General features: G+C 40.8%; 1 protein-coding gene across 2 annotated transcripts in view; it reads right to left on the bottom strand.

Annotated features, from left to right (window-relative positions):
• Positions 1-657: 657 nt before the first annotated feature.
• Positions 658-24,799, bottom strand: part of ccny (cyclin Y) — a 39,741-nt gene continuing 15,599 nt past the window's right edge. Inside the window, exons 2-11 of one of the 2 annotated variants that reach the window (XR_005707465.1) lie at positions 18,213-18,287; positions 14,002-14,036; positions 12,920-13,020; positions 12,716-12,751; positions 11,710-11,767; positions 11,178-11,297; positions 6,873-7,039; positions 3,489-3,651; positions 2,535-2,718; positions 658-2,343 (exon numbers count right to left, since the gene is read on the bottom strand). Coding sequence is in view for 1 of the 2 variants with exons in the window: in XM_040126854.1 (XP_039982788.1) it covers positions 2,602-2,718; positions 3,489-3,651; positions 6,873-7,039; positions 11,178-11,297; positions 11,710-11,767; positions 12,716-12,751; positions 12,920-13,020; positions 14,002-14,036; positions 18,213-18,287 (872 nt within the window). In the remaining variant the exon portion in view is untranslated. Of the gene's footprint in view, positions 2,719-3,488; positions 3,652-6,872; positions 7,040-11,177; positions 11,298-11,709; positions 11,768-12,715; positions 12,752-12,919; positions 13,021-14,001; positions 14,037-18,212; positions 18,288-24,799 lie in introns of both variants that reach the window. The other variant, XM_040126854.1, reaches the window with a different exon arrangement.

A 24,799-nucleotide genomic window follows, 5' to 3' on the forward strand; every position in this document is an offset into this window, starting at 1 on the left:
CAAAGTTATCAGACACGTCAGAATGAACTCATCAGTGGATAATATTGTTAAATTATTCAAATGAGTTAAAGTATGAGTAAAGTAAAAGTAATTAGTATGAGTAAAAAGCTTTTCCTTTTTTTTTTTTTTGACTTTACTCCCAATCAATTAAAAGTAAATTAATAACCTTGAGTTATTGACTCTTCCATCTTTCACAAGCTTTTGAGGAAAAAAAATATTTCATTTCAATCCTTCGTTTCTTTTTTTTTTTGGTCTTTTCACACATTCATCATTCATCTATTTTCCTCACCACATTTCCAATTTTCCTAATGCTTCTTTTAACAAGGAGGGCCGAGGGCTGGGAAGCTAGCCGGCGTAACTGCAAACACTGCTAAACACACTGAGTGTGAGCGCCAGCCTTTTAAGCTCAAGCTAACTTTGGTGACAGTACTACACAACCCAGTGCCCATATTGTGTAATGATTATATATCGGATACATTATATTATAATTCATAGATATCACTGTAGCTAAAGCTGGTTAGCCAGCAAAATAGCACAGTTGAATGATTAAACGTGTACCAAGACCAAAAAAGAAATTCAGTTTCTTTAAAAAAAAAAATTAATGAGCTAGTGAAAGAAAAAGAATAAAATAAATACATTTTACCTTTTTTTTTTTTTTTTTTAAATTGGCTGATTTGTCTTAAAGAAGAAGAATAAAAAGCTTTTTGCTTTTTTTTTTTAACCAGCTAAGTAGTTGTTAAATGTTATGTTAGATGTTGAAAAAATGAAGAGCTTTCTATTTCTCTTTGCTCTAGTTTAAGTATTTAACTAACAACACTAAAAACTTGTACTACGTTTTGTCAGTTTCAGGGCTCCGAAGGAACGAGTACTTAATCAAAAACATATGAATCTGTCCATGTTTCCACAGAGTGGGGCTAAAAAAATCTGTCTTGTATTATCTATATTCCATAAACTTCTGTCACACATGAAAATTGGCATTCTCTGCAGTGCGAAAACATCAAATCAAAAAATCTTCAGTGGTGTCTCCCATTTAAATCTTAATACTCTGCCCCTCGTGTACAGTACAAACCGATCCAATATAAATATTCTAACATCATTCTGGTGTTTTTCTTTTCTTCGTGTCCTTTTTTTTTTACAGTACGACTTCAGTCTACAGATTTGCACACTGGCGCTGTATTTACACTGTACAGAGACAATTCAGCAAAATGTTTACAATCTGTCTTTTTGTAAGCGGCGTCTGAATCATCGCTTGCTGAATTTTCATTCTTTTAGGTCCTCTGCAGCGCGACATCGACAATAACGACCCTGAAGAATCATACTTTTAGTGGCTTCCAAATGTCGATATTCCATTTGTGCTGTTTGCTAAGCTGGAAGAACCATACAAAATGTCAAAGAAAAAATACTTCAGTTATTTGTTCTTTTTTCTCCAGTAGAAAGGAGAGAAGTGTTGAACTAGCTTATTACAGGCACCACAGGTCAGGACAATGGCAGTGAATAAAGTACAACAGAAGCTCTACAATATGTCTCGCATCTGTCTCAGAGTGGTGGACCCCCATCTTCCAGTCAGTCTTCTCCCAAGTACACGTACTTTATTGTATTTAATGTCAACAACAAAGTGATGCAGGAATATTGCTTTAAGTGAGGAGCTGTATCTGAGTGGTGGCCGGACGGCCTTGCTGTAAGACACAACATTCTGTAACTGGATTTGTACAGGAGGAATTCCCAGGTGCAGTCAAAGCGGCCTTGACCTAAACACCGAATTGCTTCTTCATTGTTAGCTCTCTGCACGAGAACTCCCGATGGAATAATGGAATATTTTGTCAAGGAGGGCCGATGATATGTAGTCCAGTCAAATTGATTGAATGCACACTAAAGTTAACAGTGGAATGTACATGCGTCTCCGTTGTATATGCTCGAGGTTTCTGCTGGATGGGAATGCAAACAAACAGATAAAGAACGACAAAACACTGAAATAAACGGAGGAAATTTTAGACGTGCCTGTAAGCTGTCAGAAACGATGTCATGCTTCAGCTAGGAAACAGACTGAGCCAGAGGGTTAAAGTTAAAGGAATGTACATGGCCTCCGTCGAACAACCGTACAAGCCGCTTGAGCCTCTAAGGGAATTATGGAACGCCGTTGCCTCAGTCATGAGTTGTATTTCACATTAAACTTGTTCCCATTTGCTTTTCCAGACTTCACACAGTCTCTTATTTTGCCAGCTGTATTTCCATTTGGCCTCTTCTTCTGCAGTCACGGTCTTCGTCCCAACAACGTTCACTCACAAACTTCAGTTTGGTTCAGCTCAGCCTTGTTTGGTTCAGTGCAGGCAGCCAGTGGGACTTCTTTTATGTACAACAACACAGAGAAGGTACAATCACACTTGTAAAAGTGCCAGATTGGGTAACTGTGTGTGCGTGTGTGTGTGTGTGTGTGTGTCTGTGTGTGTGTGTGTGTGCGTGGGTGTGTGTGTGTGTGCATTCCAGACAGACCCACTGATCCACAGGACTGCTGCCCACCTGGTTTGCCTGCTTACCAGGCAGAGACACAGTATATCTGACAGGTCTATCTATTCCTCTGCTGCGTGCTGCCAGCAGCCAGTGTTAGGAAATGATGGCTGGACACCACCGCACCACCATCAGGTTGTCTGCGCTCACTGACCGCTTCTTGGCTAGCTTCCTCAAGTCCTTGTATTTGTCGTCACACAACCGTGAGATGGCCTGAAAGTCAAAACATAACAGAAATGAAATGGAGATTGCGAGGCCTACTCTCTGATTTGTTTAAAGTGACTGGTTGAGATCTTTGTCAAGCCATGTGCAATATGAGAGGGCACAAAGGAAATATTCCAAAAGTTTCGTCATCCGGAAATGAGGTAAACATACTGTAAAATCCTAGCGTTTTGACTGAAAGGTCACTCGCTCATTTATGTTGGTTTTGTCCTGTCTGATATGATTGCTGGCTTGAAGCGTTCAGGTTTTCTAAGGCATTAAAAGAGATCCATTCTCGGCAGTCTGTTATTCTGAGATGACAAAGAGTTTTTCATATAGCCTTCAACAGGCATCCACGTGGGACGTGGTCAGAGCCAGAAATATTCTACTCTCGCATTGGACATCATCAGATACTCACATCGTCACTGTGGCTAAGATCTGCTTCAAATGCTGACTGCAGCGAGGCAGAGGGACAGGGAGGGTGAGAAAGATGTTGAGGCAGTGAGGCTAATTACACGGCAACATTGGCCTTACATCCTGTCCTTCATCCGACACGGGACCTACACTCTGTGCTTTGTGTCCATGTGTGTTGAGATGAGACTCTTTGAAATAGTAACTACCCAGAAGGCCTTGGTTCATTGTATTCCACACTGTCAGGCTACACTGAATTGGACTCGACTAGAGTTGATCAAACCGGTAGCTTTTTGTTTTGACATTTCTCTGTATGACCTGAACTCCAAACCCTAAATCTGCTTCCACTTTTCTGCACGTGTACTATTCACCTCTAGTTTCTGGGCCTTGTCCCTGCTGAGGGGTTCCAGGGGAAGACTGAGGTTGTTGGCCTCGGCCAGGGAGCGCAGGTCGAAATAATACTTGGCGTAGACGCTGGACGGCACGTTGATGTTGAACTGCAGCAGCTCCAGGAACTGACGCTCCAGCTCATTCCTTTATCAGAGAGAGAGAGAGAGAGAGAGGATGTGTGGGTTGAGAAAAAACATAAAAAACAAAAAAACAAAATCAGATATTCAGCTTGGAGGCAGGACCTAGTTGAGATTCAAATTGAGTGCGTTAGTCCATTACAATTGAATTTCTGTCCACAGAGAAATCCTTCATGGAGCGACTGAAGAGGCAAATAGAGGCTTGAGTAGTCATGAGGCAATCCACGATGATGGCAAATCCATCACCTCATACAGACACTGGGTGTTCTCTTCACATGTACAGGACCGATGCGCAGACACTAAGTAAATCCCCAGTACGCCCACCACACATAAGCCTTTCCCCAAATGAAAGGGAATGATGTCTAAGCAATGGAGCCCCGAGCATTATGTGTATGAAAGAATATTAATCCCGCATCTTGAAAACGCTATTGTCACGCATTGCCTCACGCTGGACAGCTCTGGGATCCCCTCTGCAGTGTGGTGACGGCCGCTTTCATCTATTTCTCTTCAGTCGTGACCGAGTCATTTTGCATTGTAACCTGCAAAAGAAGCACTATCCATCTCTCCCTTCTAGCCTTTGTTCCCCCGCCCATGAACATCTAAAGGCATGCAGCAACAGACAAGCTAAATTTAGACTCCGCCGTAGCCAAACTCTGCCTAATAATACTGCTTCTTTCTTATCGCGCCATGGCACTCATTCAGCTATTCTCATCTGTTTCTCTTTCTGTTTCTCCACTCGTCATAATCCTTCCTAAACTCCCTTGCAGTTATTTTACAGTCAAGAGGTGGAAAGGGGATTTCAGTGGGCTAGGTCCCAGAGCAGGGATTTATAAACATCATAAAACTGATCTTCCAAGGAAATCTCTGGTCAGATACCGAGTCACTGTCCAGTAAACTCCCTTATGAGCGCACAGCAGAAGCACATGCTGGGCTCCTCTCGCTGGAAAGCGTCCCACACAGGTGGATTACAGTCAGTCGGCTGTGTGAATCTGAGCCCAAGGACCAGAATACACAGACCCTGGTGCAGAAGAGTGTGAGTGTAGCAGAGGTCAGAGGTTGTAGCGGTGGCAAGATGTCTACAGCGTCAGATTAATCCAGCCATTCCTGTGGATGTGAGACGGATGTGGTATATAGGACAGATTATTGGGTCTCATGCTCAAGATGCTTCTTCCTTATCTTAAACACTCAGATTAAGTATTACACACATTAATGTCCAATTGATTTTTTGATTTAATCTAAGGTTTAACCATTGCTTCAGAAGTCGCCCCTTCTCCAGTGTGAACCCTTAAATCGATGTCCAGTAAGAACCACGCATCTCTTATTATGGCCCGCTGCCGAAGAACTAATAAACTAGCCTTGTATAAACCTGGTGACTTGACTTCATGTGGATTATTGACGTTTATTTACAGGGAAAGGTGCAAGAAGAGCTGATATAAGCAGCACAACTCTTCCTCTAACAAAGGGTAGACTATACCTCCTGCCTCATGATCCTCTATCATAGTGTTCCTTGTCTTAGGTGTTTAGGAGAGGTCGACCCGAGCATGGCCAGACCACCATACACGTGAGTCTCAGCACCGCTTCAATTCAGGCTGGCCCCACGAACGCAGGCTGTTCTAAGCATAGAAGGACCCTGGGTGTTTGACACAAACTGGGGTGAAGACAGGTACAGTAGTTAAGAGGAAAGGCGACTAACAATGGCTGAAACCGAATACCTAGTAAGGGCAGTAACGCTTGTTTCAAACAGAGCTGAAGCAATTAGTCAATTAATCAATTAGTCCGTCATCAAATCAATGAATTGATTTATTGTTTAAGTTTATTTTTTAAGGAAAAAGGTCCCAATATTCAGCTGTTCAGATGTGAACATTTGCTCTGATCATAAACTGAGTATCTTTTAGTTTTGGACTGTTCTTTTTGAAACAAAGCAATATATAGACCTTACCTTTTTTTTTTTTTCATTTTTTTTTTTTTTTTTTTTTTTTACAATTTCTTTAAAAAAAAAAAAAAACATTTTATAGACCAATCGGCAGATTAATTGATGATAAAATAATTATTAGTCACAGTCCTATTTTCACAGCAGTCGTGTTTTGATCTTCATATATTTGGCATGAACAGATCCTATCCACAGCCAATCTGTCTTCAACTTAAGGCCCCTCAAGCAGAGAAAATAAGTTTCAGTTACAATGGCACGTAGACATACAGCTGTGGTTTGAATGACTGTAAGCTGTGTTTCCAATCACCACACACAAAATAAGACTTGAAGAGGCAGCCATATCCTCTACACAGGTTAGGTTCCAGCTGGTTGATACTTCCTGTAGCCAGAGATTGTCCCTGCCGCCATCTTTTCTTCGGTTCCTTGCCTCTAACTGAACCGTTTCTTACAATCTAAGACAAATGTGCTACAGCATGTGGTCCTGCTGTTCTTTATATTCAGTCATGGGATTCTGCACCACCCACACAAGGATGCTGCTTCTTTTTGAGAGAAGCTGTTGTGATGGAACCACTCCAGACGTTTCTCTCAATCACAAGATCATTGCGGCACTGTGGTGCAGAAGACTGCTTCCAAAGAAAAGGAAAAGAAGTGATTATTGCTGATTTCAGCTCGTTTCACACCCACTGATAATTTAATTATTCTAAAACCACCCAGTTTCCAACTATGGACTTGTTGCGGAGCAAATCCCTGGCCAGGAACAACACCTCAGAATCTGATGTTTTCTCAGTCCTTAGTGTATCGGAACTGGAACGAGGTGCTTTGTGTTTTTTGAAATGATTGTTAACAGCATTTACCACCAGCATAATTCTTAGCTTCAACACAAATACTGAACCAGGAAGATATTGAGTTAAACATCAGCTCTAGCCAACTGATTTAATGTTCCCAATAGGAGTTGAGTAATGAAAAGTCGGCAATAAATGCGCTGCTTTACTAATTGCACGTAAAATGACATTTTCAGTGTAGTCCTGCTGTATAATAAGCCACCTACATAATACAGAAACATAATTATCTATAATGAATCGAACAGATTTATAATTGTTATGCAAGAGGAAATGGAACTCGTAAAAGATATGCATATATGTGCATGTTAATAGCCACCATCCTTAGCTGCCAATGTTTAGTGTAACTCACCTGAATCTCTAGGCCTTTCTATTGTGTGTGCATTACCTCTGTGTGCATTTTTGGCTGCCTACATATCAGCAATATGCAATTTCGTGGGCGCTTTTCCAGCGACTCACATGTCCTCCACAGTGATATCCTTGAGAATTTGGCAGTAGTCAACGTTCCAGACAGCCTGGTCGTCCCACACCTTGGATGCCAGGAGGATGGCTCCTAACACGATGCGCTTCCAGTTGGCAGGACAAATGTCGATCTCAGCGTAGGTCAGGAGCCTCTCCAAATACACCTTAGACAAAGAGATGTGTCACAAGACAGCATCTCAGAAAAGGTTTCTGGTTTTCAGTTCTTGAACATAAAAATATTATACATAATTGAGAAGCCTGTGTACTCTGTCTTCTCTTCCCATAGATTGAACACAGCATTAGAACAACAATAAAACAAGATCTTGCAATGAAGTGAGAGACGGTCAAACTAGGTGATAACTTCAGTTTGATACAGTGTCAATGTCCTACAGGCTGGGTCACTTAACTGTTAATCAGCATGTGTTTTCCTTCAGCCATTCGCAGGCAGCTGTGATTGCTACCATGAAAACCTCTTTAGTTTTCTTTATGTAAATTTCCTCTCACTGCCTACATTCCTTTGCAGAGTTACGTTTGCTGTTTTACTGTTTCGCGTTCTCCTGTCTACTTCTCCTCCAGGTAAAAACCACAATAGCAAGGTTTCAGAGGCCGATGAATCTTCCCCTGAGCTCGCTCATAAAATATCCATGTGGATCGAACCCCTCCGTCTCTCTGCCTCCCTCTCCATTTCCATTTCTCCCTCTCTCTTTCCGTAGCCAGAATTCCCACAGTGTACAGATCACAAAGCGCACTGAACCCGCAGGCATCTGTTCCTTACAAGATGGAGTACTTGTATGGAAGCAGATCCTTCTTTACCCTTGATCATCACTTTGTTAGAATCTATTAGAGAATCTTTTCTATTACATTTCGTAGCTGTTGTCAAGCATGGAAGCTGCACTGATCTGCTGCATGGAGATAACTTAAACCCCACCTTGCTAATAGTGGCTATACCTCACAGTTTTCTCAAAACAGCTTCTATTAAAATGTTCTCCCAAAAATCTCCCAGTTCCCCTTCTGGGAAAACAAGTCAACCTTTTAATTTTACTTTTTTTTTTTTGTAGTGATCCATTTTTCATTTTCCATGAATAAATTGCACTGTAGACTAAACCGCAGTCTGAATTCAGACCAGTTACAGTAGCTTTAAGAGTTGAAGTCTGACATCTCAGTTGATAAGTCTATCAAAAAGAAATTGGGTTTGCAGAGATGCTGTATTTTTTATGGCAGAGTGGATGTACTGTGCTTTCCACTTGTTATAATTCTGTCTGAATCTGCCCAGTGGAGAATCTTAGAACACTGTTAGAAAGTAGATGGTCTTGTGCTAGAGGACGGTTACCATGTAATTACTAGACATAATGGCACCTTGTGGCTCGGACAAAAGAGGAGAGGCGAAGAGAAAGGAGTGATTTTACGAAAAAGAAATGAAAATATTCTTTCGTCCTACTTTGCAGCCTGGTTTGACTTGCCCACTATCACATCTCAGGTGGCTAAATGGACAAGTCATGCTGGGTTGGGCTACGTGCTGCAGGGTAATGAGCTCCTATCTCTGTTGTGGCATAACGGCTGCCAACAGACACCACATATACACTCATCAGGCACCAGGCAGTAAACACTGAAGAAATCCCGCATGAAATGAGAGCCAGCCCACATGCTGGGTGACACGAATGCAACAGCACGGAGCGGAAGCTGTACAAACAAGCCCAACAAAGAATCCAGAGGCAGAATGGTCGGTTGATGATTTAATGTGTGCGATTTCTTCGCAAATATCGCAGATAAGGCTTGGTACTATGCAGATCAACTGGCCTCCATGGAGCTCGAAGGCAAAATTAACCTCTTAGCTCAGGATCAGGCTAATTTCTGAAACAGATGATCTTATTGGATTAAAAACTGTAATGCGAAAACAGCACACTACTTTAACATTTCCATTACTTCCAGGGTTTTGTACGATGGCTTATTAGAGCAATTGAGAAAAAAAAAAAGAAAAAAAACTTGGAAAAATTGTGTTTCTTTGGTCAAGGAACTTTATTGCTACTTTTGATACCTCTCTGCTAAATTTTTAAGCCTCAGTATTATGTTCTCCGTTGCATGGTCACCTCTTCACTCCTCATATTGACAGACAGCTCCGATTCAATCTAAGTGGCAACTCTCAATGTCAGTCAACTCTGAGCCAAGTGTGAGGTTGTTTTTTTTTTTTTGTGCATGAACTAACCCTGAGGTGACACACAGCTGCCCAAGTAACATTCAGTAGCCAAGTGTCCAATTACTTTTGAACCCCTAAAATTTGGCCACTATGTGCTTAAAGGGCTAATAACCCCGCAGGTCTTTCTGTATTGATATAAACCTACTCAAATTAAATCTGAGACAATGCACTTTACTGTAGACTTGAACGCGAAGAGCAAAAAAAAAAAAACAGTGTAACTATCCAAATACTTCCAGTCTTGACTGCATGTATAACTAGAGAATGCGCTCAGTAGAGTGCAGTGCTCCGCCGATGCCGAAGTCAAACAACGTACACAAGACTTCAGATGAAAAAATTCCAATTCATAGTAAATGATCCGGATCTGCCCAAAATTTAATGGGTTCTTCCCTGGCCAATGCTCCATCCCTGCACCTGGTCCTTTTGACAAACAGACAAACAAACCAACAAACAAAGGGACAGACAAACACTGGTGATTCCATAACTTCCTTGGTGGATGTAATAAGAGGCACTTATGCAAGATGTGAAATCAGTGCAGTATAAGAAGGGATTGCACAGTGATTTAGATATCTGTAATAACAACTTTGATACACTGTTTTATGAAGATTTCACATTCAAGATATAATATGCACTCTAAGTAATAAGAGTGTTAAATCACATCTATTTATTCATAACAGTAGGAAACCTTGGCAGCAAGCACTGGATTTGAAGTTTATGGTTCACTCAGTCAACCAGAAGAACCAATCTGATCAATCTGATCACATCACTGACTGGTGGTTGTTTTTGAACTACTATGCACAATATTCAGCAGCCCAAGTCTGAACTCCAAACCATCAGCACGTAGTGTTTCTCATATAAACAACTAACCGGCAAACCACATCTTGATGTTGTCTACGTCCTGTGTGATATACTTTCTGCTAAGTTCATTCAGAGTATTGTGGTAAAACTCTTTATCTACTCTTCATCTTTTCTCTGTTCCCATTGCAGGACTATCCAGTTAGTGCAGGTACAGGAGAAAATGCAGCAGCTGTTAAACATATTGGCCTAATATCATAAAATTCAGTATGCTCACGTAGTTGCTTTCCAGTTAGTCTGAACACGAATGCACACCCACCCACCCATGGATGCAGTTCACACATTTGTGCATCTGTCAGGGAGCCAGAGCAACCCAATACTAGGCCACGTATATTAACCTTGCACTTCCTAGTCTCCGGGGACACACGTGCCGGCCAGAGCGTCAAAGTGTGGAAAGAGATGTTTCTGGGCAGACGAGTGGGGAGGGAGAGAGAGTTCATTTCCAAGTGAACGTGACAGATATAAATTGAGAAACTATAGCTGAGTACAGTAGAACAAAAAACAAAAACAAAAAAACAGCACAAATAAATGAACGCTATCCTGTATTCATACAGTATAAGACTGCATATGCATGTTCTTGAAGTTAGTTTATACTTTAGTAAAACAAACAATAGAGGATTAAGAACTTGACATGGTAACTGCCACTTGTTCATAAAAATCATATTTCATTCCAACCATCCAACTGTATAATTCCATAAAAATATAAATAAATAGTTAAACAATTAAGACTCCTCATTACTGCATTTAGGGCATTTTAATGCTTGTAATCGCTTTATGATGAACAGAAAGCACACGTAAGAGAGAAAGAGAGAAATGAGATAGGAGGTGGAGAACAGCTGTCTTTCTTTTCCTACTCCTAAAAAAGGCGATTACTGCAGGATGTAGCAGCAAGTATATGCTTGCTACAGGCACAGACATACGTCCCACAGTTCTGAGAGGAAAGGGCACAGAAGTGTGTCACAATTATTGCGTTACCGTCCAATTTTCTGGTCCCTCCTGTGAGGACTTAACCATTCAACAAATGATGGGGGCACAACCTCCAGAGGAATGCACTGAGCATTTCATACGATTCCAGAAAAAGAAATGAGGCCCAAAAATAAATGGGAGGAAACAGTCCAAAGAAGGCAATAGAAACAAGACAGTGCATGTCCCCAGAGAGGGTAAAAAAAAAAAAGGAGAATCAAGAAGCAACACTCCCTCCTAGTGTGAGCACTGAAATACACACACATACAGTATATACACGTACATACACTCACCAGTGTGACAATTGCACACTCAGCGGTGAGCTGTGCGGCACTGAACAGCGTCCTGACGAAGCGGTAGATCTGCTTCTGCTCAGGGTCGTGTTTGTCATAATCAGCAGGAACCTCGGACTTCTGCGAGGAATAAAAGATGACAACAATTTACGTGAAAGTCTACGAAAAACACCAAAAAATGACTGTGGAAATTCTATCTGAATGTTTACCAAAATGGATATGCAGGCTGCCAGTGGAGAATTTTGCCTATAAATGAGTATTCATTTCAAATGGAGAGCTTTCAAGGTTTTGGGTATGGAGCATTGGGCATAACGGTTATGTAAATTCTTGGATTGAAACCCTGCAAAAATTAAACTGAAAATACGCCTGAATGATCCAGATGGCTCCAGAGATTAATAGACAAATTTCCCTGCTATTTGATCCGCGTGGGCTTATTTGCAGTTCATCGGTTTGCATGGTTTGTCTTGCTGATGAATCCTGACAACTATACAGCCTGTGAATAACGGGAATTTATCTTCAGTTAAGGCCTTACGGAGAGCGGATGTAGTTTCTCATCGAAAATGTCTAACAGCATTCTTCCGTCGACATCTCTGAAATGACAAACAGAGAAGGAAGAACATCAGAGTATGAAAGAAAATAAAAAACAGATGGTGTGAAACTCTTGACTTCATCCTCCTCTAAGATACTTCATGTTCAAAAAGCTATTTATGGACATTCATCTGCACTTAAAACAACTAGCCTACCAGTTATGCTGAATACAGACTAGAGAACAGTGGGCCACATTCAAGAACATTTCCATCTTCTCATCCTAAAGCTCTTATTTTTTTTCTGTCAGGTTTGCGCATGCAAGTGTTTCAAGTCATATTCGCCGAACCCTCTTAACTAGACCCACTTGTTGTAAGTCGCTCGTTACTCCACAAATTACTTCACAAGGCTGTACGTGTCACGCCATTTTATAGGCAAGTTTCATTCGCAAAAATGTTAGAACTTCGTACAGCTGCTGATGTTACACTCGGGTCGGGTGTTAAAATGAAGGATGTCCACCTGCTGTCAGAGTGAGAGAATTTTCTTATCAACTACTTAAGCTGCCCTGCCAAGATACGCTGATGAAATCATTAGATCTAAAATATCTTCTCAATAAATTCGCAAACCATTACAATGATGAACAGAATAATTTCACACAAAGTCTATTTTAGCTATATTATATTTTTGTTGATTTTTGTATCATATTTAAACTCTATAAAATCTATTTAGAATAAAGTCAAATGAGTATTTTTGCCCAAAATCTTTAACAACTCCTATGTACCGCTTAAGAATAAATCTTTTCATACGGTTGGTTCTTGTACGAGGCCGATTGTCTTTACACGGTTCAACAAGACTACATTTCTGTGCAGAAGGACGCCCCTTTTCATTCAAGCTCCATACAGAGTATCCAAAGAGCCTGACATTTCAACACTGGCCGTGAGTGACATTTTTTTCCTGCCAAGGTTTAGCTTTGTCTGCTAGCCCGAATGAATGGATGAAAACTCTTATCATACCTGTTCTTTATGTGGTAGTATATTGCGAGGGCCACACTGTAAAGACAAAGAGAAAAAGCAAAAAAAAAAGACATGACAATGCATTTTAAACTAAAACTAGGATAAGAGGAAAGTGAGCAACAGCACTCCCCCTCACTGCAAACTGGAATTAAAATATCAGACACTGAGTTACTTCAGATTTGACAGAAACAGTTATGAAGTTACCATTTGATGGTGTATTTGAGGTTGGGCTGACTGACAGTGCTGTCATCAAGGAATATGGTGGAACATGAGCTGTACTTCCGTCTCACTGGACCAGGATGATGCTGGAGTTCACAAACAAACAGACAGTGCACACAAACACACACACACAAACACACACACACGTCAATCTCTATTTCTGTCATACTCAGACCTGCCAAAACGCCTGCAAACAGCTATGGAAAGTAGGGCACCTGTGAGCCCACAAACTAATTCTATCTGTCCTCTGTCAGCGTCCGACATGGTTGCATGCAGGAATGGCATTGATAGTGGAGTGCATCTTTAGAGAACCCCCAAACTTCTATTTAGTGAAGAACTGTCTTTTCTTTGGATCTTTTCGTTCTAGTCCATTTTCTCCAGTGCTTTGTCAGGCCAAGAGCATCAGTGTATTGTTTATGACAAAAGTCACAGAGAACTTTATTTCTCCCTAATATTTTACTATTTAGATGAACAGTGTGGATAATACAGTTCTTTCTTCCAGGAACTGAGTAATTGCAATTTTTCAGTTGCAATTAAAAAAGAAAGAAAGAAAGAAAGAAAGAAGAAAAACTATTCTTTTTAAGATAAAAAAAAAAAACTTTACTGATTCAACATTGAAACTGCATATTTTGAGGGAGTAATGGGCAAAGATGAACTACACCATAATGAGATGAAATTATTTCTACTATATTTTACTACATCTAAATAATGACTCTTAACTACATCTGAATGCTGAGTTTCTTTCAGGTTATTCAACATACCTGACTAAGGCTACAAGTGGAAACTGTGGGGTTCGAAGACGGCGGGACAATGATAAAAACGGTTGGATTATTTATAAGGGTTATTCTCAGGACTTTACCTTGTTCTCCGTAATGTGTGTGAACTTGCAAAAAATACAAGACAATAAAATTACCATCTGCAAAATCATCATTATCACACTTGTATCACTTGACCAAACTGGCTCGATCTTTTCACAGTTAAATAATCAAATTAGTTTGATCAACTTTAGCATTTGCAATAGGTGTTCCCAAGGTCTACTCTTTCACAGAGTCTTTGGTCGTACTTACATGGTTGATGTAAAGGCTCTTCCGTTTTTCTCGAACTGAAAAGAAAGATGAAGGGACAGGGGTCACTGGTGTAGCCAGCAGGATCACACACTTCCAGCTCAGTATCAGTGCAGTACACAACCCTGACAGACAGGGAGCAGTATTTATCCAGGGTTCATGAGTTCCCTATCATAGATTTTGAGAAAATATGGGATGAGCAGTTTTTTCCTCTAATTATTCGACAGTACATTAAACAATACAAAGCACTTTCGGCACACAGCATTCTGTGTACCCGGAGACACGAAAGTGCTTTTCTCTCCTGATATATTGAAAATTGTGTTTTAATCCATCCATCATTTTGTCATACATGAGTCCGAATTAACTCAAGCATACAGACTGTTTTAATTCAAGTGCAGGCTGTCGTTTGAGCTTATCTATTTTCATGTCCTTCTGTTCACACAAATCTGCTCATTTGCAGTGCTAATTATGCCTAATGGACGTGATGATCTGTAGAGCTCACTTCTCTGAGTGTTGTGTTGTGTCATTCCAAATATGACATAACACACACAGACACACAGACACACACACACACACACACACACACAGCTGTAAGTCAGCACTGTGTCTGTTTTGTGTATCCATGCGTGTCTATATGTGTATACTGTATGTTATCACTCCAATGTAGGAAAACACACAAGGGGCAAGGGAGGCAAAGCAAACTGGAGCGGATGCAGAGTGCAGTGTCTCACACACACAGTGCTGTTGTACGCTGACTGGAAACTCTCATCCCGGTACTGTCTGTGTTTCAGCTTTCTGACACACACACACACACACACACACACACACACACACACACACACACACACACACACACACACACACACACACACACACACACACACACACACACACACACACACACACACACACACACACACACACACACACACACACACACACATACTCTAATGCACTTTTTTCCCCCACTGAGCAGTTGTGACTGTGTGCACTGGCACTGCTTCCTAGCAAAAAGCAGCAGGCTCTTGCGTCATAATTGGGGCTGCATATTTTAGTGAAAAAAAACAATTAAATCACAATTCTGAAGACAGTGATTTCAGAATGGATTTGTTTACACCAATCCATTTAAACAACAGGATGAACACTGTAAACATCCTTCTACACAATGTACTTTGATACTTGTTCCAAATCAGTTTCACACTCCCGGTTGAGCCGCAACTTTTATTTCATTCACACCTTCTCAAAAGAAAAGATTTCCAAAACGCTGCTGCTGAGAAAAATAACTTGACGTGCAACATTTCACAGTTTTTCAGTTAAGGCTACGCAGCCCTGTTCAGAATGGTGTAACCCATGGACCGACTTGTGCATGGGCACAAACACACACAAACACACACAAACACAATGTTATCAGCAACTCAGCAGCAAAGACACGTAACCTGCTAAAAGACAACAACGCGGAGCGAGTACAAAAATACAATAAAGCATGAGACTACGTCCGGCCCAAGCACTCAGTAATGCTACCTGCCTACTGAGACCAGACACATTCATGCTTACCTCTCTTGTTGGTCACAGCAACTGAAAAACAAAAGTCCAAGTTGTCTCTATGTTTGCTTATGACACAGATACACAATGGACTTAAATGAAATAGAGTGTGGAGTGTACAAAATTACACATTGTATGGCATCCAGTATTAGCATTTATTGGCATTTCTGTATGTGAAATATGTTGAGAAAATAGGCCAGCAGACATTCAAACAATAGCTTGATAAGGCTAAAAAAAAATAGCATGAAGTATCAGCCCCTAGTATCAGATCAATATATCAGCCTTCAGGCTACAAACTCTTCAGCTGCACCAGTTTTTTTTCCAGTGTGTATATGTGCGACAATTAATCCTCTTATCACCTCAGTAAAGAGATTAGTTCTACACTGAAAAGTAATCTCAAAAAACAACTTTATCACATTTCAGTTGATTAAAATGTGATAATACAGTGTACTGAAGGGTGCTGACGGCTCTGACTTCGCCCTGCCTGACAGCAGATACATGAGATGATCAAAACTCCCCAGTGTATCTCAGAAAATCTGATGAAAAGGCAGCTGGTATGAAATTTTCACAGGAGCCTGCCTGAAGCCTTTATGGTGGATAAAAGGATGCTGGTCAAGGGTACTTTTGAAAAGCTCCACATTTGAAATCTCTGCATCAATGAAACAACCTTGCTTTCCCACAAAGTAGAAGGCATATTTCATGTCTTGACTTGAATGAGTTTGAAATATAAAGATAGTTTTTTGCAAGCTGCTTATTGCTTGATGCGCAATCTGCCACATATGGCGATGCTGCTCTTTGAAAGACTTCTGTCAACAGGCGCCACGTCTTTGAGGACCAATGCCAAAACATGCAAAATCAAAACATGCATTGTCAAAGGTACACAGAGTATTTCAATGCCAAAAGTGAAAGAGAGGACTGTTGGGAACAGGGGCTCTGAGGGAGCTAGGTCATGTAAAGTGTTGAGAAAACAGAACAAGACTAGGTCAAAACTTGGTGTAAGGCCGGACCGTCTATGGTCAATGTGCGACTTTTGAGGACGTAGTTGAAAACTGTTGTGGAACCACTGTAAAGGACTGCTTTCAATCAAAAGTAGCTAAAGCATCCTCAAAACATCGCTACATGATGTAATACCGCTAATTAGCATATTCATGCCATCATCGCATTGTATTTGCAGTCTGCCTAGTGTCTGCCCATTTCAGCCCTTTATCTGTTTGCTTCTCTCCCACTCTCTGTGCTCACATATACAGTATTTTAATCCAGCTGAATTCCCAATGAAGCTGCTGTCATTTACGTGCTTTTCTGCTTTTGTTGTCAAACAACAGAACAAGTAATGAAACAGTGAGTGAAACGCAGCCCATTAAGACTACAGGTTTGCCAGCGGTCACTTCCAAGTCATTTCCAAGCTGCTGATCTGCCCTGATTTTATAACTGCGATGTCATCTGACATATCACCAACCACATTAGTTAAAGACAATGGCTGAGCTGTGATTACAGAGACAGTTAGAAGCTCATTCGCGTCTGTGTCAGCTGCCATGCGGTCAGTGGATCGAGAGGCACAGACACGTGTGCCTGTGGAGGAAAAGCCCGACCTTGCGCTCACGGGGCAACACTGGTGACTCTCTTCTAGGGAAGTAGCTAAGGTTTGTCCAAAAACTCGCTGGACTGTAGGTAATCTAAGTTGGTAAATCTAGCAACAAAGGCTTTAACTTGGCAACACTTCCCATAAAACAAACAGCTCATGTTAATTCATTTTGACAGAGCAACAGCCAGTGGGGAAACTCCCACACTCAACCGGCCGACCAATGGTGTAATGTCATCACTCGGCCAGTTACTCAGTCAGTCAGTGACAGACATTCGCATTTATAGGGCTTGCCCCGCTGTTGCGGTCCAGCCGAAACTAAAGCTCTTCGATGGAACTATCTGAACTGTGTGTGCAACGTTACTATTCAAATGATATGCATTACATAATTGGAAAGCTGTGTGGAATTATACTCAGGCAGCATGACATGCACAGCTGCATAAGACATGTATAATTTCACAGTGCTTTAAAAATACCAGGTTTCAGACAGAATGCATACCCTGGGTCATACAACCATCAGATGGCTATGGGAATTTAACAGGCCAAAAGAGAAGGCCAACAGAAACAGATGTGAATGGCACATGACAGAGTTGCTCATTAATCTACCGCTAAATGCAGACTTTTCCTTAGGGGCATTAATGCCATAATCACATTTCTTATGCCTGATGTGCATCTAAATGTGCCCCTTACTGCAGAACGTACAGGCGAGTATTAGATGGACTTCTGTGACTATTTATGGTAATTGAGTGTGTTCAAATAAAGCCATGACAACAACGCAGGACATTTCTTCAATTTGCATTATACCACACACGCCTGGTCCGAGTAGGTCATATGTATGCCTGATAGAAACGCTGCTTCACTGACAGAAAAACTGTTTTCAGCCCAAACACCAATAACTCATTTTTAATGTGTTTCTCTGCTTTGAAGTAATACCACCCATGGCACTTTCTCAGGGACCAATCCGAAAAAAATCTTACTATAATCATCATACTGATCATTCAACAGAAATGTATTTGCAAACCGAGGAGAGAGAGAATTCCAAAGACAGGTTTTGAAGAAACGCAAGGTGCCAATAAAATCGAGCAGAACTCACCATCGGTTTGTGACTTGCTGAGGAAGATGGTACTGGCCCGGGGATGATCAGAGGGATTATATTCCATGGGCAGATCTAAAAAAAAAAAAAAAAAGAGGAAAGAAAACGTTTGTCTGACAGGAAGTTCACAAAGTTATAGATCCATTCAACACTGATTTGTATACAGCATACTGTGTAAACCTGGACAACCAGAATACACTTCTGGTACAAAATGATTTCACTTAGATTCAGCATTCTGTTGGTTTAGTAGCTGAACTAATTCATGACTCTCCTGATGCATGTTCAGCAGCAGATGACTGGAGCTGCAGTGCTCAAAGTTCTCAGACACCGACAAATAAAAATGACTGCTGTCAGGAAAAAAGACTATAATTTAAGTTGTTGAATACCTTAGGTTTCGTCAGAATCATCAGACCATGATGGTTCGCCAGTATAACTACAACCCATTGTGGACTGAAACCTTTCATTTTGAGGTTAAAAATGTGGGACTGGCTTTAGGGGTTAACCACTTCTCTTGTAATGGACTGAGCTGAATGGAAAAACAATCTGTCAGCCAACAGTTTGCTGCACCAACGGCGGCTCGTAAATGGATGCGCCAAACAAACACAGCAGAAAGGTAGAGATTTGTTTTAGATCACTCTCTGCACAAACATAGGATCCTAGGATCATTCGCCAGATCAGACCGTAGCGGCAAACAGAAACTTTCATGAATCACAAGCAGAAGATCTTTAAGCACTGGATAGCTGATGACCTCTGACAGCAGGGTTTTACAACATCTGTCTTCTGACTGTGACGCTGACTGCTGCAGGTACATCTATATGCCACCAAGTACTCCCTAACATAAGGTGTCTGCAAGTTGAATTGACTTTTTTTCAGATGTTTTAAAGCAGGATGAAATGAAATATGAGACCAGTGTCCTATTAACAGAATTTAACATGAAGATTAAAATAAATAGAATGTACAGTAAGTATATGTAGAATAAAATGTTTGCAGCTACATTTAAGACTGGCATTCTGCTTTGGCCTGCATTTAATATTAATTAAGGCATTGAGTTTACAATGTGTTCTTTTCTACATCCACTTCCTCTATTATTTCGGACAGGTTACAGATTAGGACATCTTTGTTTATAAGGAACCCGAAGCATTTTCAGATTAAAGTGACTAAACTACAAAGAATAGTTAGTGATTTTTACATGCCTTTTGATAGCTATCTCTATCTTTGCATTAGAATTACCAGATTTATTGTAATCAGAGGTTAGATGAGTAACTAACATTCCCTATTACCTTATTTATTTGATACTGGTTTACATTCTCATATGTCTTTTTAAAAAAATACTTTTTAATTTTTGCATATAATCACATGTAAAACTTCTGATGGCAAAATAAAATTTTATTGTTTATTGCTAACTGGTATTAAACGAGGTAAAGCAGCGTGTTTCAGAGGTCAAAGTAACAATTATTGTCAATATCAATTAATTAACGTTATTTTTTTATTAGTCGATTCATCATTTAGCCTAAAAAAAGTCAATAAAAAGTGAAACAAAGGTCACTAAAAATTCACAGAGACAAAAAAAAGACATGTACATCTTTTTCTTTAATATTCTGTCACCATGTACCTGGAAAATCTTCTCATTCTGTCATGTAACCTAAGTTTGTAATTCATCATCGCTTCTCACAGCCTCAGTTTGCTTTTTTGTTTTCCTGGTGTAGATAGTCATTGCTTCATCCACCTAAAGTTGTGGACACAAACACAATGGAAGAATAGATCTAGTGTTTATTGGTAGATTACAGTTCAGCTTTTGACTCCTAAACATGCAATCCTCCCTTGATAAACATTTATATGCCAAACTACAGCCAGCTACAGACACTGTCACCTGGCAGATGGCTGCTATTTAAAACCTCCGAATACATCTCTTTCGGTTTCTGCCCTCGTTAAATCCCACAGGCGAAATCATGTTGGAACATGAGGTTTTTTTTTTGTTAATTTATAAACAAGAAGTTTACAAAGAAAAGTTGGGATTTAGAGGGTTTTTGTACTGTATTCTGGGCCTGCAGACATCGTGTTCATATCTGTGGTTAGTGAAACAGAGAACCACTGTTGTTTCAACAGTGGATTGGTATTAAATCTCCTAGGTTGCTTGAATTTTATGGTGGCCAGGTGAGTTGATTTAATATCCCGAACAGCCTGAGAGGAAACATTTGTTGACATAAGGTTACGATCATTATCGTGTTCCGGGTTGGGTTAAGCATTAACTCCCAAAATCTCAGACCAACCTTGGGGAAAAAATGAATGTTAATACACAGACAATGTAACATTGCAACCACAAATCCACTCAAAAAACTAAACTAATGTACACACGCAGTGTGGGGCGGTGACCCCATGAGCAGCTTCCTGGTCTCTTGGATGAGGTCAGTAAAACCAGAAGGGTCAGAGAGGACCAACACCCTGATACACTAATAGGGACAATGAGAAACAGATGCTGTGAGACAGAGACAGAAGAAAACAGAGAGGCTGATAATGAGAGAAAAACAGGGCAAGGAGGGCGAGAGGGCAGAAAATGAAGTGATAAGTGAAGGATTTGAAATGTCATTGACAGGGAGGGAGAAGACAGCAGCGGCAGCGGGAAGAGAAAAGAGCGGAAATGATAAAAGAAAATGGAGACAGGAGGGGGAGAAAGAAGGAGAAGATACGAGAAAAGAAAACTGGAGATGAGAGTAAAGGTTAGGGAGAAACTGGGGGGGTATGAGAGTCTCTTTCAGTACACTACAGGTTACGCATTCGAGCCACCGCTATTGTGTCCAAACTCTTTTGAACTACTGTCTTTTTGTGTTGGAGAGCCACTTGAAGAGCCTCAAAGGACATGAACACACACACAAACACACACACACGAACACACAGACACACACACACACACACACACACACACGTATGTACATACATACGCTGCCATGCTGTAGGAGGAAGAGACAGGCGGTGCTGAATAAAAGATCTGTGTGTGGGAACAAGCAAAGAGCAGTGAAGGAGAACTGAAGGTTGGTTAATGATGCTGCACACGCTGCTCGACTGAAAGCTGAAATCGTGTTTTGTGTGATTTGAAATTTTTTCTACTTCAAAACTGAACTGAAATAATAAGTATACACTTAATAATAAGTTTCACTGCTTTCTTGATTTCCTGATGATGCAATGTTTTTTAAAGCCAGGAAGCTGACTATCCAGGGACACCATGGCTGCTGTCAGTGACTTCTGGTGTGGTTCCACCCTCCCCACTTTTCTCTCCCCTTCTCCAACCTGGGGCAGACGAAAGCACCCAACTTCCTGCATTTCAGGAAGCAGAGAGGAAATGAAGTAAGGGTTGGCCGTTACACATTGTTAGGGAGGTAGGCTAAACAAAGAGTGGAGGGAATAGGTCAGTGTGTGGATTTAAGACAGACGTGTCTAAACTTCCACCACTTCCACTCTTACAGAAACCCAACAGAACACACCTATAGTATGGAAAGATGAAGGACAAAATCCAAATAAAATGGACACTTACACAGCTACAATTCATGGCTCTTCTTCCCTTAGTTTCCGTCTAATAAAGGAATACAATTCAGCCTGTATTCCCCCCATGCTGCAAGCTAGAGGCCCATTAGCCAAAAACAGTCATTTTCCTCCAGCTATTTTATCCATAAACAGTTTAATAGTTAATTTTACAGGAAAATTTACTACATGACGACTTATATAAATAACACAATATATAATAACATGTACCATAATAAGGGATTTTACCCATATCAACCACTCCTAATACAGTGGTTGCCTTCATTCATATGACTGTTTGTTTTCCATACCCATTTACAACTGGATCCATAAAGTTGAGAACAGTTCATTAGTTATAAGGGCAACGGTTTGTAATTCTGAATGTTTTACTTTTTTCAGACTACTGCCAGTAATAACTGCTATTACTTTGAACTTTTCCAAATAATAAACAAAACCATATGCCTTCATTAAAGACTGAGCTGGTTCAATTAATTTTTCCTTCCCCATAGTTTTATAATTAGCAGCTACAATGGCCTCCAGGCAGTGCTTGCAGCACAGAGATTCTTCTTTTTTGTTCTGTTCATTATCAGTGTAGAAGAATCAATTTTTGGAAAATTATACAGAATCATAAAAGATAAGAAATCAATTATTAGTATTTATTTACCCTGCATCCTTACAGTTTATTCTGATTCTGGGTCGAGGAGGATCATTTACGGTCCCTGACATCATGTTCGGTAAATCGTAGTTGAGGTGGCAGCCGTGCCTCATTATGAGCCTCGAGGACCCTGAAACATGCACCTCGGCCAGCTGCAACCACCTGCAGAGGAAACTGATGCCCTTTGTACTGGCGTTAGTTCCACTGTGAACGGGAATATGTGTATTAGGATGGTTAGCGGTGAACTTGGACTGTCCCTGCCTGCCTTCAGGAGCCTGTCATGAGGGTGACTTCAGATTGTAACATCAGACTGCATGCTATCAAACAGTACACCCACACGGTTAAGATAAGAAGCACACAGCACATCTTGTAATGGAGGGGTTTGAGAAAAGAGCACAAGATGTACAGTAGCTGGTGTTAAAAATAGATAAGTTAAAAGGAATGCCATGTTGGATCAAATCAAATCATGTTTTGTCTGTTTTGACCACCCGTATGTGATTCAGTATTTTACCAAACGGTTTCTATTGAGAAGTCAGTGCACGGGGCAAAGCAATCCAAGCAGTCCTCAGTTGGTACACAAAGTGTCTAAGAACAGCATGCTGTTGTGTGGATTTACCTTAAACTATTTAAGCGCTCGCCCCATTTGGCCAGTGTTTTAGTCTCTCTCGATGTCCCCTCGAATCTCTTCCATCTGCTTTCTGGAGTGCAGTTTTGATCAGCGAAGCAAAAGAGTTTTTCATCTGATACTTATCACGGTGCAAACTTTAGGATCTCTGCACTACATTTTACTGTGAGCGGGCCCTGATAACACTCCTGTGCTGAGTGTGTGTGTGTGTGTGTGTCTGATAATAGGGAAAATAAGGAAAGTGAGAAATCCAAAAGAGAGGACACAGTCATTGACGTGCACAGTGGGCATTGTCAGTGAATGAGACACATGCTGTGAATGTGCGACAGAGGGCAGATTTTGACAGCTAGGCGGCTCTTGCCTCGTTCAACTAAACACTTTGCAGAGCACAGAGGTGGTAAAATATTATGAGCTCTGCTGTGGCATTAAGCATGTTATCTGTGTTATGGCATTAACCACCGGATCGCTTTATGACACGGCCACCCGTCTTTTCATTTGAACAGTGTGTGTGATACGAGCAGGCCACAGCTGTAATGGTAAGGTTTTTATGTTACCATTACAAACAATTTAATAGCATTTATCCCATCTGCTCACATTCCAGTGTTGGGGAATGGTTATAAATCCATTGAAGAAGTTCTAGATCAAAACAAGCTACCTTTTTATTACCTAAATCCACACCAAACATTAAAAATTACTAATTTAAAATGCTGTTTTAATCTACTGTTAGATGATTTGGGCACTGAATTCGCAAAAATCAGAAAATCAGTGTTCTAGAAGAGAGACAGGGTTAATGGTTTGTAGAGAGAATAAATGAATGAGAAACCAAATGAATAAAAGACTAATGCTTAATGACTCATCCATCCTTTTAGCTTTCTCTATACCCAACACACACGCGCACACACATCAATGGAGCTGCCCCCAGTAGCGCCATCACAACTCTCCCTAGCAGCTTAAACCACCCCCGAGCTTGTATCACTGATTGCAGACATCTGCCAAACTCTGTGCAGTAATGAAGACTCATCCTCGGAAAAGGGCTGAGTTTTTATTACAGAGAAGCCAACAGGGACAAGAAGACAGAGGGGAATAGGCTGAGAAAAAATTCACCTGAACTCCAAAGAAAATATATTCCTGTTTCCATGACTTCAATGAAACTCACTCACACGGATGTGCTTATTAGTGTGTGCTCTCATCACACCAAAACTTCCACCATTAAAACAACTTCAGTATTGTGTGTGTGTGTGTGTTTCTATCACTTCTATATATTTCAAGCGGAGACAATCGTGTACAAGATTACAACAATTTAAGAGCAGTCAATAGTAAGTCAGCGCCACAGTGGCCTGACAACACATGTCGGGAGTGTTGCTGTGTCCCTTGCGTGAATTACTTGGTGAACGATAAATGCTGCGAGGAAGAAGGTTTTTTTCGTTTCTCTGCATTTCTGTGTTAGTTTGGAAAATGCTGTGTTGTAAGCAGAGCGAAAATACCACAGACTGGAGAAGAAAGAGAAGTGCCAGTCAAGTTGGGACTGAGTTTAAACATTTCCCTTCCACTTTCACATTTGGTCAGTTCAGCAGTGGGAAATCGGGCCATTCCTGAGTTCTTCATCATGCCCGAATACTTATATGAGTCTCACTTCTCTTTAATAACTCTAATGAAAGGATGTCAAACATGCTTTTATCCTCTGGACATACAGTATGTCCTAACAAGATAAAGAGTCTACAGCCCTGCTAGTGGCTCTGTGAAGCTGTACTTAGGCACTGTGGTACTTTGAGGTAAATGCTAACGTCAGCA

Source organism: Xiphias gladius, chromosome 5 (assembly GCF_016859285.1).
Source record: "Xiphias gladius isolate SHS-SW01 ecotype Sanya breed wild chromosome 5, ASM1685928v1, whole genome shotgun sequence".
Classification (NCBI taxonomy): Eukaryota; Metazoa; Chordata; class Actinopteri; order Istiophoriformes; family Xiphiidae; genus Xiphias; species Xiphias gladius.